The sequence below is a fragment of the Heteronotia binoei genome, chromosome 10, assembly GCF_032191835.1.
Source record: "Heteronotia binoei isolate CCM8104 ecotype False Entrance Well chromosome 10, APGP_CSIRO_Hbin_v1, whole genome shotgun sequence".
NCBI lineage: Eukaryota > Metazoa > Chordata > Lepidosauria > Squamata > Gekkonidae > Heteronotia > Heteronotia binoei.
In genome coordinates, this window is record NC_083232.1 from 68,447,225 (window position 1) to 68,461,523 (window position 14,299).

Sequence of the window (14,299 nt, forward strand, 5' to 3'; positions counted from 1 at the left end):
CTGAGGGCGTCTGTGTGGCCCATTGCCTTGCTGGGGCAGTAGACTAGCTTGTATGTGTAGGAGTTGAGAATCTCGTTCCACCACAGGACCCGCTGCGATAGGATCTGCGGCGTCTGGTGGTCTGGGGCAAGTAGGCCAAGTGTTGGCTTGTAGTCTGTGACAATTGTGAAGCGCCTACCATACAGGTAGTCGTTGAATTTGTATACGCCCACCACGATTGCCAATGCCTCCTTGTCTATTTGGGCATAGTTGCGCTCAGCCTGGTTCACAGTCCAAGAGTAATAGGCCATGGGGACCTCTCTCCCATCCAGGAGTTGGTGGCCCAGGACAGCGCCCACTCCGTAAGGGGAAGCATCATAGGCTAAAATCACAGGGAGAGACTCGCCAAAATGGTGGAGTAGCTCATTTGAAACCAAGATGTCCTTGACCGCCTGGAAGGCCGCAGCCTGCTTTCCACCCCCAAACCCATGGGGTGCCGTTATCTAGATGTCTGTGTAGGGGTTCAGCCAGGGCTCCTTTGTGGGGCAAGAATGAGTGGTAAAAGTTCAGGAGCCCCCAAAAACTTTGAAGCTCTGCCTTGCAAGTGGGGGCTGGGGCCTGGACTATCGCCCTGATCTTGTCGGCCGTTGGGTGAATTCCCGCAAACCCCAGGAACTCCACCTTTGGCACCCCAAGCGAGCACTTCTCCTGCTTCATCTTGAGACCCGCATTCTGGAAATGGTGGAGCACCTCTCGAAGGCGGCTGCAGAACTCATCGGCATCAGGTGCCGCTATCAAAACATCATCGAAAAAGGGTTGTACTCCGGGAAACTCTTTAAGGAGAAAGTCCATTAAGCTTTGGAAAATTCCTGGAAGCACGCTGACCCCAAATTGTAGACTCTGCACCTTGAAAGCACCCCGGTGCGTAACAATGGTCTGAGCCTCTGCCATTTGCTCATCCACCGGAAGTTGTTGATATGCTTGGGCCAAATCCAACTTCCAGAAAATCTTAGAGCTGGCCAGGGAGGCAAGGACATGGCTGACCACTGGGATGGGGTATGGGTGGTCCTGTAGTGCTTTATTGATTGTGCATTTGTAGTCAGCACAGATGCGCACATCCCCGTTTGGCTTGACTGGGGTGACTATGGGGGTTTCCCAAGAGGCATGAGAGACGGGCTCTAGCACCCCCTGGACCACGAGGTGGTCCAGTTCAGCTTCAATTTTTGGCTTAAGCGCAAATGGAACCCGCCGAGCCTTCAGCCTTAAGGGCCTAACCGTGGGCTTCAGCTGTAGCACGATAGGTGGCCTCTTGTAAGTTCCCAGAGCTCCATCGAATACTTCCAGGAACTCCCGGCACACTTGGTTGAAATTGTGTGCCTGCATGTGGTCCGCCCCAACAATTTTGCTGCCCAGGGGCTTAAACCATGCCAACCCCAAAAGGGTGGTGAGTCGGCACTTCACCACAAGTATGTCCAGGGCCCCTTTAAAATTTTTGAACTCCACCCTAACTCTGGCCCACCCCATGATCTGTATCGAATTCTTTTGAAAGTCCCACAATATGAACTCCGCGGGCCGAAGGGCTGGCCGGTTGTGGGGGCAGAGTTTAATAAGGGTCTCCTCAGAAATTATGGAGACCTGCACTTTGACCTTGTCGGGGGTGTCTAGGGGCAAGTTCATTACCTGGATGCTGTTTGAGGCCGTTGTGTGTGCGTCTGTCGAGTCGTGTGCGGATTGGCCCTGCAAGCTTGGGCGATGTGACTCACTTTTCTGCAGCTTCTGCAATCCGCGTTGCGGTAGGGGCAGTCTTGGCGCTCACGTGGGTCCCCATAGCTGGCGCACTTGGTGCTTGGCTTCTCTGCTACCTGTGGTCGGGTTGGTGTTTTTGGCCTGCTATGCGGCTGGCAGTGAAGCTGGTGTGCCCCTTCCTGGTCAGAGCCGTCCAAGATCAAGACAGTGGCGGCCTGGTTCGCGGAAGGGCTGGTGTGCGTCTGTTCAAAGGCGGTTGCCTGTCGAAGTGCTTTCGTGAGGTTGATGTCTTTGTCCTTGTATGCTAGCAACTTTCAGCACATTTTCTCCTCCTGGATGCCAACCGCGAATCGGTCCAGCAGGATCTCTTCCAGGTCCCCCGTGAAATTGCATTTCAGGGCTAATCAGCTCTGCAAGATTCTTGACAGCGGACTCAGCGTGTCTCTGCTGTCTCGTGTAGAACGCATGCCTGCATGTGAGACAGGATGGCTGGGGCACCATGTGGTTCATCATCGCCTTGACCAGCTGGTCGTAGGTGGCCTGTGCGAAGGTGGTTGATGCAATGAGTTGCTTTATCAGCTGGATGGTCTCCACCTCGCACGAACTCAGGAGAAGCGCCTTCTTCTCTGCCGCTGCCTCCATTTTGTGCAGCTCTATGTAGTAGTTGATCTGGTCCACCCATGATTCCCATAAGTTGGGCCGGGTGATGTCGAATGCCAGTAGGGTTTGTCCGGGAGCAGTAGCCATGACCTCGGCCGCAGAAGCACTAGAGCTGTAGGCTGCTCTCTGCTCACCGGTATCCCACCTTTGTCGCCAGTGTACTGTACTGATGCCAGAGACGTTCAGATGGCAACATGCTTTATTAGCTAGTACATCACAAAGACAACATGGCGGGGCCGGGTCCCCTGTTATATACATTTCCCAGAACAACCTTTTTCCTGGTCAGGTCCAATCCTGGCCAGTTAAACTTCCCGCCACTGATCGTCATAGGCGGGCTGTGTTCGTCCCTTCCAGGTACCACCCACAGGTGAGCTGTGCTGTACCTTCCAGGATGAACGCCAGACATAACACTACCATTGCAAATATCTTATACACTAGTAATGCTTACCTGTATTTCCATTTTTTCTGATATTCCCTCCCTTATTAACATACCCATCATTCCTGAATGCTTTACAAGCAGCGTTTTCTCTGTAGCTATCTCCAGAATATGTAACATTGCCTATTAGTTTGTGTGCCCTGACCTGAATGACCCAGGCTAGCCTAATCTTGTCAAATCACAGAAGCTAAGCAAGGTTGGCCTGGGTTAGTTCTTGGATGAGATACCAACAGGTAAGTCCAGGGCTGCTACACAGAGGCAGGTAATGGAAAACCACCTCTGCTTGTCTCCTAGGAGGTTGCCATAAATCACCTGTGACTGGATGGCACTTTCCACCACCATCAATTGCACAATTCATGATTTGTGGTAATTTACCTGCATTCCGGGTTATTGAAAGACCCTGGTAGTCCCATCCAGCCACTTCTCATGGCAATCTCACAGTATGTCTCCTGCAATTTTTTTCTAGAAGAAGAGCTGGATTTGTACCCTGCCCTTCACTTGGAATCTCAGAGTGGCTTACAGTCTCCTTCCCTTCCTCTCCCCACAACAGATACCCTACATGGTAGGTGAGGCTGAGAATTCTGAGAGAACTGCTCTTGAGAGAACAGCTCTGAGAGACCTGTGACTGACCCAAGGTCCCCCAACTGGCTGCATGTGAAGGAGTGAGGAATCAAACTTGGTTCTCCAGATTAGAGTCCACTGCTCCTAAGCACACCACCAAACTGGCTCTTTAGACAACCTATGCTGATTTTCTCTGTGAGTCTTTGTGCACACCTTGACAGGTGTTCCCTGTTGACTGTTGGACCCTGTACTCTACACTACACTAGCATGTGATAATTCAGATACATGAACATTGTGCTGCATTAGGAACTGGGCCATGCTCTTATAATTTCACTGTGTGGTGACGTAGAGTTTCAGGTAAATATAGGTTAAGCATTCACTAGAGTTCTAGTGATCCTGCTGTTCTCTTCCATGCAAGGTTCATTATGAAAATAAGGTAAATGGGCCCCTTCTGACTGCACAGTAATAAAAGGGTGATTGTTCAAGCTGCAGTATTCAATTATTTTGTCTCTGATGCTATCTACATGTAAGAAAATATAGGCTTGCTCTGTGGGTCTCTCAACAATTTTGCTCCTCAGAGTAAAAAGACACAGAACAGGAGAGGAAAAGACTCTTGGAAGACTCCAGGCCTTTTAAAGAGACAATAGACTAAGTAGTAAAGATTGTTGTCTTAGCTGTGTGGCAGCTAAGTGAACTCTGGTGAGGTGTTATATTGGCTGGAGCTTATTTTTTTGCAATGATCTGTCTGCTGGAAAAAACCCTGCAAATTAAGAGTGCCAGATGGCTACCCAGGGGTACGCTTTAAAAGAACTGCAAGAGGAACTAGGCATCTAATTCTAACTGAATTTCAGTCAGTGGGACTCAAATGCAGCATGGCAGTCAGGTAGGAAACATTTCCTGGTGGGATAATTGCTTTGATATATTTAGGAAAGCTACATTAACCCTTGCCAGCTTGTGAAATACATGCCAAATTTCCTGCTGGGAGTAAACAAAGAACTGCTCTTCTGTTCTGAAAGCAATTTATTTCTGTTGTCTAAAAGTGAGGAGTACTCAGCACTCAGTGCACAAAGCACAGGCTGTGAGAAACAAATTACTTCTCCAATGAAATTATTGAAGAGTAGGAGCTTCATGGAAGGGCTGGACAATGGAATTATATTCCATCATTTATGAGCCACACAAGTGGACCTGTTTCCCCATTTTATATGCTGAGTGCATCATTGTATTTCTTCAAGTGTCCCTCATGCATAGTGACAGCAATAGGAATAAGTAATCTGAACACTTCTACCGAGTCATAAGCATCATGCAGGCAGTCCTTTTGTACACCTCTGGAGGAGGGAATCATAACAGCTGTGGTCAGCCCCAGTCCCTTAATATGCTCCATGTTCACACATTGGGTTTCATATCTGCAGTGATCTGCATTTAGAATGCAGGATACAATAAATGCCAATCATATAATTTATATCTTTCTGTTTTGTAGTGTACAAAGCACATAGTCTCAACCTATACATACTTAGGAGGGGCTATGTTTTCCAGTTGTACTGCCTGCTAGGCTCCCTGTGCAGGTACAAAGTGTGGAGATCTGGCGCACAGCACAATAGCACAGGTGCTCATGCTCTACCCCCACTGAGAATTCCCATGCACCTGATAATGTCTATAGGGCTATTATGTTCCAGAGCTGAGGGGGGTAATACAGAGTCTCTCCTTATTCAGGAAAAAACCAGGATGTCACTCTCCTTGGGCCACAGGCACAGCATCCATACACAGGCAAGGAAAGTGCATGATCAGCCTCAGAGGCTCTGAAGAAGATCTTCTCAAGGGTCTGATGTGTGGCTTGCATAGGAGCTGCGGAGAAGAAGGGAGCCGTTCTAAGGGCAGATTGGCTCTTGAACGTCCCGGGAAAGTTAGTCAAGTCAAGTTAGCCTTTATTGGCATTATATATATATCTCTCTCTGAGCAAATTGGTTAAAAAAACGTTAAAATGGAACGATTGCATCCATATACATCAGGAAAAGCATAAACAAACTATTTCTATGAGATCCTCTGATGTGCCTTTAAAACAGAATAAAGAAACTAAGGCACTTTCTCAGTGACACTAGATGAAGTATCATTCAAAAGACTATAGACCTTAAGTGCATCAGAACAATTAAGCATGCTAACTAAAAGAGGATATAAATACTTGTGACGAAGATCTGTATACAAATTACAATAAAGAAGAATATGAGTAACTGACTCCACATATTTTTGTTTACAGAGACAGTATCTGATTGAGTAGGCTGTCTAGTTAAATGGCAGAGGGCATGGCGTTGCATCTGGCAAGGGAAAAAGCTCTATGCTGCTGTGGCACCTGCAAGACAGATAGATATGAGGCCATTTTCCCAGAACTGAGAGATCTCAAAACTCAGTGGGGAACAAGTTTTCTTAGCCAGACTGTATAGGTCTTGGCACCCAATATCTAGCAACCTATTTTTAATTTGTTGGACTGTGGTGGTGAAGGACAGCATGGACAATAGTTCTAGGGATAAACCCATTGCTTTTATTTTTCTCTCAATATGTGCTGACCAATTTGACAAATTAAATTCAGAGGGCGTTTGAGAGCTATAGCTCCCCGGTTCAGAGTTGTAGTGCGTAGCCAGAATTTGAAGGTCATGAGTCATGCACTAGTAACCATTAAAGACATGCCAGTTTCTAAGCAGATAACTGCATATGGGACACATTTTGGCATGCCCAGAATTTTACGCAAGAATTTGGATTGGACACGTTTGATAGCACATTCATAAAATCCAATCCAGATTGGGATGCCATACAGAAGTTGTGAAATCACTTTGGCTTTGAATATTTTTATGGCAGCTGGCACAAATTGGTTACCTCCGCCATAAAAAAAGGCGAGCTATGGCAGATGCACTGATGTTAGCTATCTTCACTGCATACTTGTGATGGGTAGACCAAGTCACATTATATTGAAAATAAACATCTAAGTATTTAAAATACTTGACTTGCTCTCTTTACCATCAGTAACCCATTTGTAAAGTCTCCACTTTTTTGAGAAAACTAAGATTCTGGACTTCTCATAATTGAGCTGGAGTTTATTACTAGTAAAATATAGAACACAATAGGACAACAAACATCTTAAGCCCACTCTAGAGCAGGACAACAGCACCGCATCGTCAGCATAAAGTAACAAGGGTACATGTAATGCACCGAGTTTTGGACTATGGCAGTCAGGACCAGACAGCTGAATAGCCAGGTCATTAAGGAAGAGATTGAATAAAAAGAGAGCCAAAATGCAACCCTGTTTGACAACCTTATTGGCAGCAATCTTCGATGTTAGCTTGTCTGCTAATGAGCATTTGATCTGGCAGGTGGTAGTAGTGTATAATCTCTTAATAAGCATGAGGAGTCTTTTATCCATGTTTAGTTTATCTAGCTTAATCCAGAGGAGGTCCCTGTCAACTGAATCAAATGCGCCTTTTAAATCTAAAAAAGCAACAAATAATTTCTGGTTATTTTGCACAATGTACTTGTTGACTAGATGGGATAGGGTAATGCAGTGGTCTAAAGTGATCTTCCCTTTGCAGAAGCCCAGCTGTTCAGGGCCTAGAATTTTTTCCTGCAACATCCAGAGATTGAGCTTGACTAAAAGATGTTTGGAGTAAAGCTTGCCAATGATGGGGAGTAGGCTAATCGGCCTGTAATTGGTAGGGTCAGTGTGATCAGTTTTTTTGTATAGCGGGACCACTATTGCATTCAACCATCCCAAGGGAATTATTTATTTATTTATTTATTTATTACTTCACATTTATATCCCGCCCTCTCCGCAAGCAGACTCAGGGCGGCTTACAACATCATAAAAACAATCAATTCAATAAAACATATAAAACCATAATTTACTTATCAGGTAAATTGGCTAGAGGAAAATCAGATGGTTCAGCACAATTATGCCAGTTCGATCTACAATTGTAAACAGAGATGCAAGGGGAGAAGCCCACAAGTCTGGGTCTAATATTAAGATTTCAGAAGAAATGGAATCTGGGCCAGGAGCCTTTCCTAATTTCAGTTGTGTAATTAATTCTTTTATTTCCTCTGGAGGGACAGGAGGCCAGTCAGGTAAATTGGCTAGAGGAAAATCAGATGGTTCAGCACAAGTTAGATCTTGATGGGACGGAACTGAGAAGTGCTGAAACCAAACATAGGAGGAAATGGCAGACATAGACGGGTCATCGGCCCGGAATGCACCCGAGACTATGGTGCAGAACTTATTAGAATTTTTTAAGGTAGTAGCATGGTATAGCTCTTCCCATTGAGTTTTTAATTGTGCCTCTTTTTTGTGATAAGGTGATGCAGTTGAGTCTTAAGCTCAAAGTATTGTGATGGCAAGGTTAGGGCCTTTGAATTGCAGTATTGGTTATAAACTTTATGCAGTAGAGTTTTTGTTTCTTTACATTCTCTGTCAAACCATCAGTGTTGTAGAGTTTACTAGAATATTTGCACCTCTGCTTGGGCACCCTGAACTGACACTCAGTGATTCAGAGATATAAGATGTTAAAAATTGTAAGTTGATACAGATACTTTAGGGTCAGATGCACATATGAAAGAGGATCTGTATTCTACAGCAAGACCAGATCTGAAGAGCTGTTGGGTTTTCCAAACTGTGCGATTGTTCCATGGAATTCTGGGCAATAAGTCAGTCTTGTAAGGTTGCAAGGACAAGTTACAGAAGAGATAAATGTGAGGACCAATTTGAAGAGTCAAAATGAGGGGGAAATGGTCAGTAATAATAAAACCCCCCATGTAAAATCTTTGACATAAGGTTTCAATGAAGGAGAGATTAAAATGTAATCAATTACACTACAGCCCCTTGGGGAGACAAAGGTGAATTCTCCTGAATTTGGGTAGCCAATCAAACCATTTAACCAAATTCTGTTGTACTGCATACAGAATTTGGCAAGACAGATGTCTGCTGAATTTAGAAGACTATCTTTGGAGTATCTTGGATAGAAGAAAACGGGTGGAAGGGTGTCGTCTTGGTTAAAATCAAGAGCTTTAAAAAATATGCTACAGTCCTTCTCTACCCTAGCATTAAAGTCGCCCACTAGAATTATTTCTATGGTTGAAAATTTCCTCTCTAATTCTTTCATGAGTGTGGCCAAGTGTTCCCAATATTGCAAAAGAATTAGCTTATCTAGAGAGAGTGGTACATATAAATTCACAATAAGTAAGGAGAATTTTTGAGGAGAAGCTTGACAACCTGCACCATAGAGACGTTTGCCTGTAGAGTGATGTGTTCCAAGGCAAAATGTGAGGAGACTATAGACAATCCTGCTTGAAAATGACTACTTGTATTACTGGGAGGGAATAGGACTTGTACCCTTCTAGTTGGATCTGGTGTGGAGTCCAGGTTTCTTGTAGTAGTATAACATCAAACCCCTTAAGATATCTTATAAACTCAGCATCCGTGGCCTTATTCTGCTAGCTGGCCACATTCCAGGAGATGATCTTAATATCCAGAATGGTGAAGGATTTGGATGGCGAGAGTATGAAAGGGGTGGTGAGTCAGTTTTCTCTAGTTAGTTGTTCAAGGGTGCCATTGGTATCATGAAACACAGATCCATTACCCAAGCCGCTTGAGATGTTCTTAATTAGTTGACTTGTATTTGGCCACATGATCTCACTATTGCTGCTCAGAAGGGGGTTCTCGGCCACTATGAGATGTATGAACTTCAGCTTGTGTTGATAACTCTAGGTTCTCCAATTTACCTTCTATGGTGGAAATTAAATCAGTCTTCTCTTCAGGATTCACTTGTTGGGAGGGTGAGTGGTTTACTCCTGTTTTCCTTTGGTCTACTTCCATAGAAATGAGAGGAGTTAGAGGGACTGATAGAACTGAACCATTCTCAAGAGTGTTGGGCATCATGAGCAGATTAGATACTTGTTGTGTGTGATCACTTTTTGTTTTCAAAAGTTTGTCCCTCAACACTTTGAGTTTAGTTGTGATTGCAAGTTGTTCCGTAGATGGGAGGGCTGTGACAGTTAATTAGACCCTGTTTTATGGAGTTCACAAGAAGGAGATGCTCTGAGGGTGGGTTCAGGTAGAAAGGTGAATCAGGACCCTGAGCCAAGGCACTCTGGTCTCCAGCTTTTGTTATTCCTGCCTTGAAATTGATGTCCTCTGTCAAAGAGCCCTCTTTTTGCCAGTGGGGTAGCAGGAGGTTTATAAGAGAATTGACAATGACCCTAGCTCGAAAAATCCCCTTGGTGAAGGAAGTCTTTCTGGAACTGCAGCAGACTGGGGATCCTGGAACTGCTGAAAGTGAGCAAGATTCTTTGAGCCTGATTTGGGCTGGTAAGAGGTTCCACCATAATTGTCAATTGATGGTAATTTCCCCCTTAGAAGGGCTTTTAGATGGTAAGTAGCCCATCTAATAGAGTTCCATAAGAACTTCTGTCCTTTGTAAGGACAGACAGTTAAACACACTTTGGAAGGTTGCAGTTTTAATTTTAATTGGGCTACCTCCTCACACTGCTGCTGTACCAAGTTCTTCTTCGGGCTCTTCACCTCTTCACCTGCTAATTTCCCAGGGTTTGTTTTAACTTTGGTATTTAGCAAGAATTTCTGAGACAAGTGTTCAATTTTATTTTCAATTTGTCTCTCAAAAATAGATTCAACAGTTTTAGCAATTAGCTGTATATGATCACTTGTAGCAAGTTCGAAGTCTTTGCCAACTGTTTGCAGCAGGAGAGATTTATCTTCCTTCCCATCAGTGGAGTTGGTATCTTCCTTGAGATTTATGAGGGGTGTAAAGCGGTTAGAAGTTAGAATATCACAGGTTGATGGAAGTAGACTTGAAGCATAGAAATTATTAATTTTAGTTTGTTTATGTGTTGGCTGAGAAAGAGTCATGTAAGTCACGAGTTCTTTTGCTGACACCCATAATGAAGAACCGGGATTCAGACCTAGGCTCAGAAGGGAAGAGAAAAAAACTCTAAAAGCTGCAAAGCCAGACACAAGGTACTGAGATTCTTAAAAAAAGAAAAGCCTAGTCTGTAGTTCGACTTTTTTCAGTAAAGGCTTTCCTTCTGCTGAGGTATAAATCTCAAGGCTAAAATCTCCAGCAGTCAGAGACCAAATGTAACGCAGTCAAAAAAGTCCATGGGAAGTGAGGAGCAGCAGTCTCGTTACTCTTTGCTCATTAAAAGCCCTCACTCCTCCCCCATTATAAAAGGTTGCAGATATAAAACCAAACAACAGTACTGCCCTTTGACAGAGCTCAGTCAGCAGGCGTCTGCTTCCTCAGAGCTGGAACCGGAAGCCTCCCCCCCCCCCCGGAAAGTTACTGGTGGACTGTTGCCCCAGAGGGCCACTGGAAGTCAAGAAGCTGAGCCTGGTAGTCTTTGAGGGACTGACACCACCACAGAAGCTGCATCCCATGGACCCAGGTCATAATGATGATAGACAGGTGTGGGCTCACCTAGAAGTTGGCAGCACATGTGCACACGTGCCATTTTGGCTTAGCTTTTTAAAAGAAAGTTTTAATTTCCCAAATTGTCATTGAGCCTGTTCCTCATCCCAGCCTGGAAAGAGAACAGATGGGAACAGCTGGATTTACAATACACCACCCATTCTATCCTAACCCATTAATATCTTTGCGCCACCCCTGAGGTGAGTTTGTACACATACCTATCTGTAAACTATTTGAATCTGCTTGTTGAAAGGAAAGGCCACATAGGGGTTGTTAAATAGTGTATAGTTCTTGTGTACAGCAAACACAGAGAGTTTTCAGTTTCAGCTTTATTACAGTCAAAGACCAGAACTTAAATACCCATGAATAAAATGCCACATAGGGCAATAAATAGTGCACAAACCATCAGGATAATACACATATACTAAAATTGGAACGCAGAGAAGTTTAACACAGAAGGGAGATGATTAAAACTCTTCCTCCTTGTTTTTGATGAGCAAGGTAGATTTGATGAGTTGGTGCATCCACTTATCCAGGCCTCCATCTCTGTTCTGGAATTAGACTTCCTAAAGAAGCGTGCTTTTTTTTTTTAAGTGTGGACTGGACCTGAGATATCCATACTTGAGGATGCAAAGGCAGGAAATCTAGCATATCATTTCAGTTTCCACAGTCACCTCCCCATAACAGGGAAATTACCCTAGAGGGCATAAATTTACTGAAAAAGAGATGCCTTGGTTATTTACATAATTTTGGCAGGACAGTCTTGCAACAGGGATTGCTTTGGGTGACCTTCCCCAGAGTTACTTTCCCCATAGGCACTCACTGTGAGTAACAAAATGGGGCATGAAATCTGCCAGGGGCTTAGGGCAGCTGATGAAGAGCTTGTGTTCCGAAGGGGTGAAGTCCAAGTCAGAGTTGGTGTTTTGTAGTGCTCTCCACCCAACATTTGTTAGTTTTCTTGCCAACCAGTGATGACCCCATAAGCAAGATGCTCAGGGATCATTTGCCATTGCCTGTCTCTGCACTGCAACCCTGGACTTCCTTTGTCGTCTCCCATCCAAACACTAACCAGGGCTAACCCTGCTTAGCTCGCAGGATCTGATGAAACAGGCTAACCTGAGCTATCCAGGTCAAAGTCCACCATACATATAAATATAGATTCAAAAGGCCAGTAGGACCCTTCTAAAAAAAGATGCTCTTAACTGGACATGTAAAAAATGGAATACAAATTTACCGTGTTAAAGAAACATTATGAATTTAAAGCTTCAAAGTAACACGTCCCTCCAAAAAAACCAACTCCCGATACATTTTAAGCATGTTACCCAAAACAGTAGGAGTCAAGGCACACCTTTAAGACCAACCAAGTTTTATTGAGAACATAAGCTTTCGTGTGCTCTCTAAGCACACTTCATCAGACGAGGGGATCAGGACCCTCGTCTGATGAAGTGTGCTTAGAGAGCACACGAAAGCTTACGTTCTCAATAAAACTTGGTTGGTCTTAAAGGTGCACCTTGACTCCTGCTTTGTTCAACTGCTTCAGACCAACACGGCTGCCCTCTTGGATCTACCCAAAACAGTAGCTACGCAGGTGCACTGGAAAACACTTTTGCGTCTGAAATCCCACAAGCGCCTGCCTGCGTGGTAAGTGCACATCTGGGGGCCCCCTCAAGCCGTTTTAGAATTCTTTTTCAGCCTTTCAGCTATCGAGGCGATTGTGCAGTGTCGTTCTGAAACCATAAAGGCCCGAGCTCTAAAACAAACAAAGCCATTCCGAAAAGGAGAACACGTGGGGAGCAACCCTTTTCTCGTCCTGGCAACAAAAACAATGCCATGTGAGGAGGTGGTTGTGACTCCCCCCCCTTTCTCCCGCCCCTTTTTTAATCCTGCTTTAGCTCTGCCCCCTGGAGCCCGGCGAAAACTCCTCGGGGCGGCGCCACACACAAAGCCGCCTCTGCCTCGCCGTCTCCTTGGCCGTCGTTCCCGAGCAGCCCCGCGCGCAACGCGCCTCCCGCGCACCACACAGCACTGCCCCTGGCCACGCCGCAGCCAGTGCGCGGCTCGCAGTGGGGCCGGTCTTCAGGAGCGACGCTGCCCGGGCTCTTAAGGAGGGGCACGCGCGGCGGCGGCCCCCTGGGAGTTGTGGTTCGTCCGGCTGAAGATGGAAGCCCGCGAGCCCCACCACCACCACCTGCAGCACCACCAGCAGCCGCTGCCGCCACCCCAGCTGCAGCGCCCTCGATCGCACACCGTGACCACCACCAGCAGCTCCTTCACCGTCAACTTCTCGGCCACTTCCAGCGCCCTCGCTTACGACAGGGACTTCCTGAGGACTCTGCCCGGGATCCTCATGGTGTTGGAGACTGTAAGTCCTTTCTCACACGGGCTGACACGAACTCCTCACCGAGCTTCATGGGAGGGGGAGACTGAGGCTGCTGCCGGATGGATAGCCCTCTTTAAAGTCCAGGGGGCGCCTTACAGTACAATCCTAAAGAGACTTATTCCAGTCTAAGCCCATTAAAATGAAAGACTTAAGACAAATTATGCTGCGGATGCACTCACTAATCAGGGATCACTTCATCAGGTGCAGAGGCGGATGTGCTGCGTCCCTTAGGTGAATAATGGGGCTTGGTGGGGCATAGGACTGGGCAGCATCGCTCACACCAGGGATTCAGTTCCTTGGGATTTATTTTTATTTTTTTTTTAAAAAACCAGTTTTTCCTGCCTTCTTTATTTATGTCACACCTTTCAGTTGATTTAAATCAGAAGCTAACTTTTATGACTTTGGGTCGTCTTACAGTATTAAAGAGTCTGTGTTATATCCAAGGCAGATCTCTGGGGCTTTGTTCAAGGCTGGCCTACGGCTGTAATGAATAGATACTAAAAATAAAAAGTACATAAACCATCCCACAGGGAACTAATGCTAGGTAGTCCTAAAAAGGAGGGGAGGGACATATCATAAGCCAGCCAGGGAGTTTTTCCTGTGGTTCTTTCCAAATTGGAGTTTTGTGCAGTGGTGAGATAAGACAAGAGTCCAGTAGAGGGATCATAATTAAATGTGTTGCGCAGTAAAAATCCAGTTGCAAAACACATTATTCTGTGTAGTGTGAATGCATCCCCAGCTTTGAATATTGGCTCTGGCATGGACATGCACTCGGGTGACTTTGGACCCATCGACCCCTTAGCGTAGCCTACCTCACAAGGTTGTTGTGAGGATATAGTAGAGGAAGGGAGAATGTCATTGGAAGCCACTTTGGCTCTCCACTGAGGAGAAAAAGAGAATGTAAATACCCAAATAAGCAATAGAACAAAATTTTAACCCAGTGGCACCTTTAAGACCAACAAAGTTTAATTCTGGGTATAGGTTTTCATGTGCACACATGTGAAAGCTTATGCCCAGAATTAGACTTCTTTGATCTAAAAGGTGCCCGGGATTAAACTCTGTTGGTCTTAAAGGTGTCAC

The 14,299-nt window shown here is 45.4% G+C and overlaps 1 protein-coding gene across 2 annotated transcripts in view; it reads left to right on the plus strand.

The window, feature by feature from the left end:
• The first annotated feature begins 12,750 nt into the window (after positions 1–12,750).
• Positions 12,751–14,299, plus strand: part of CMTM8 (CKLF like MARVEL transmembrane domain containing 8) — a 42,655-nt gene continuing 41,106 nt past the window's right edge. Inside the window, exon 1 of one of the 2 annotated variants that reach the window (XM_060248828.1) lies at positions 12,751–13,201. In XM_060248828.1, coding sequence (XP_060104811.1) covers positions 12,998–13,201 — 204 coding nt within the window. In that variant the 5' untranslated portion in view covers positions 12,751–12,997. The remainder of the gene's footprint in view (positions 13,202–14,299) is intronic. The other variant, XM_060248829.1, reaches the window with a different exon arrangement.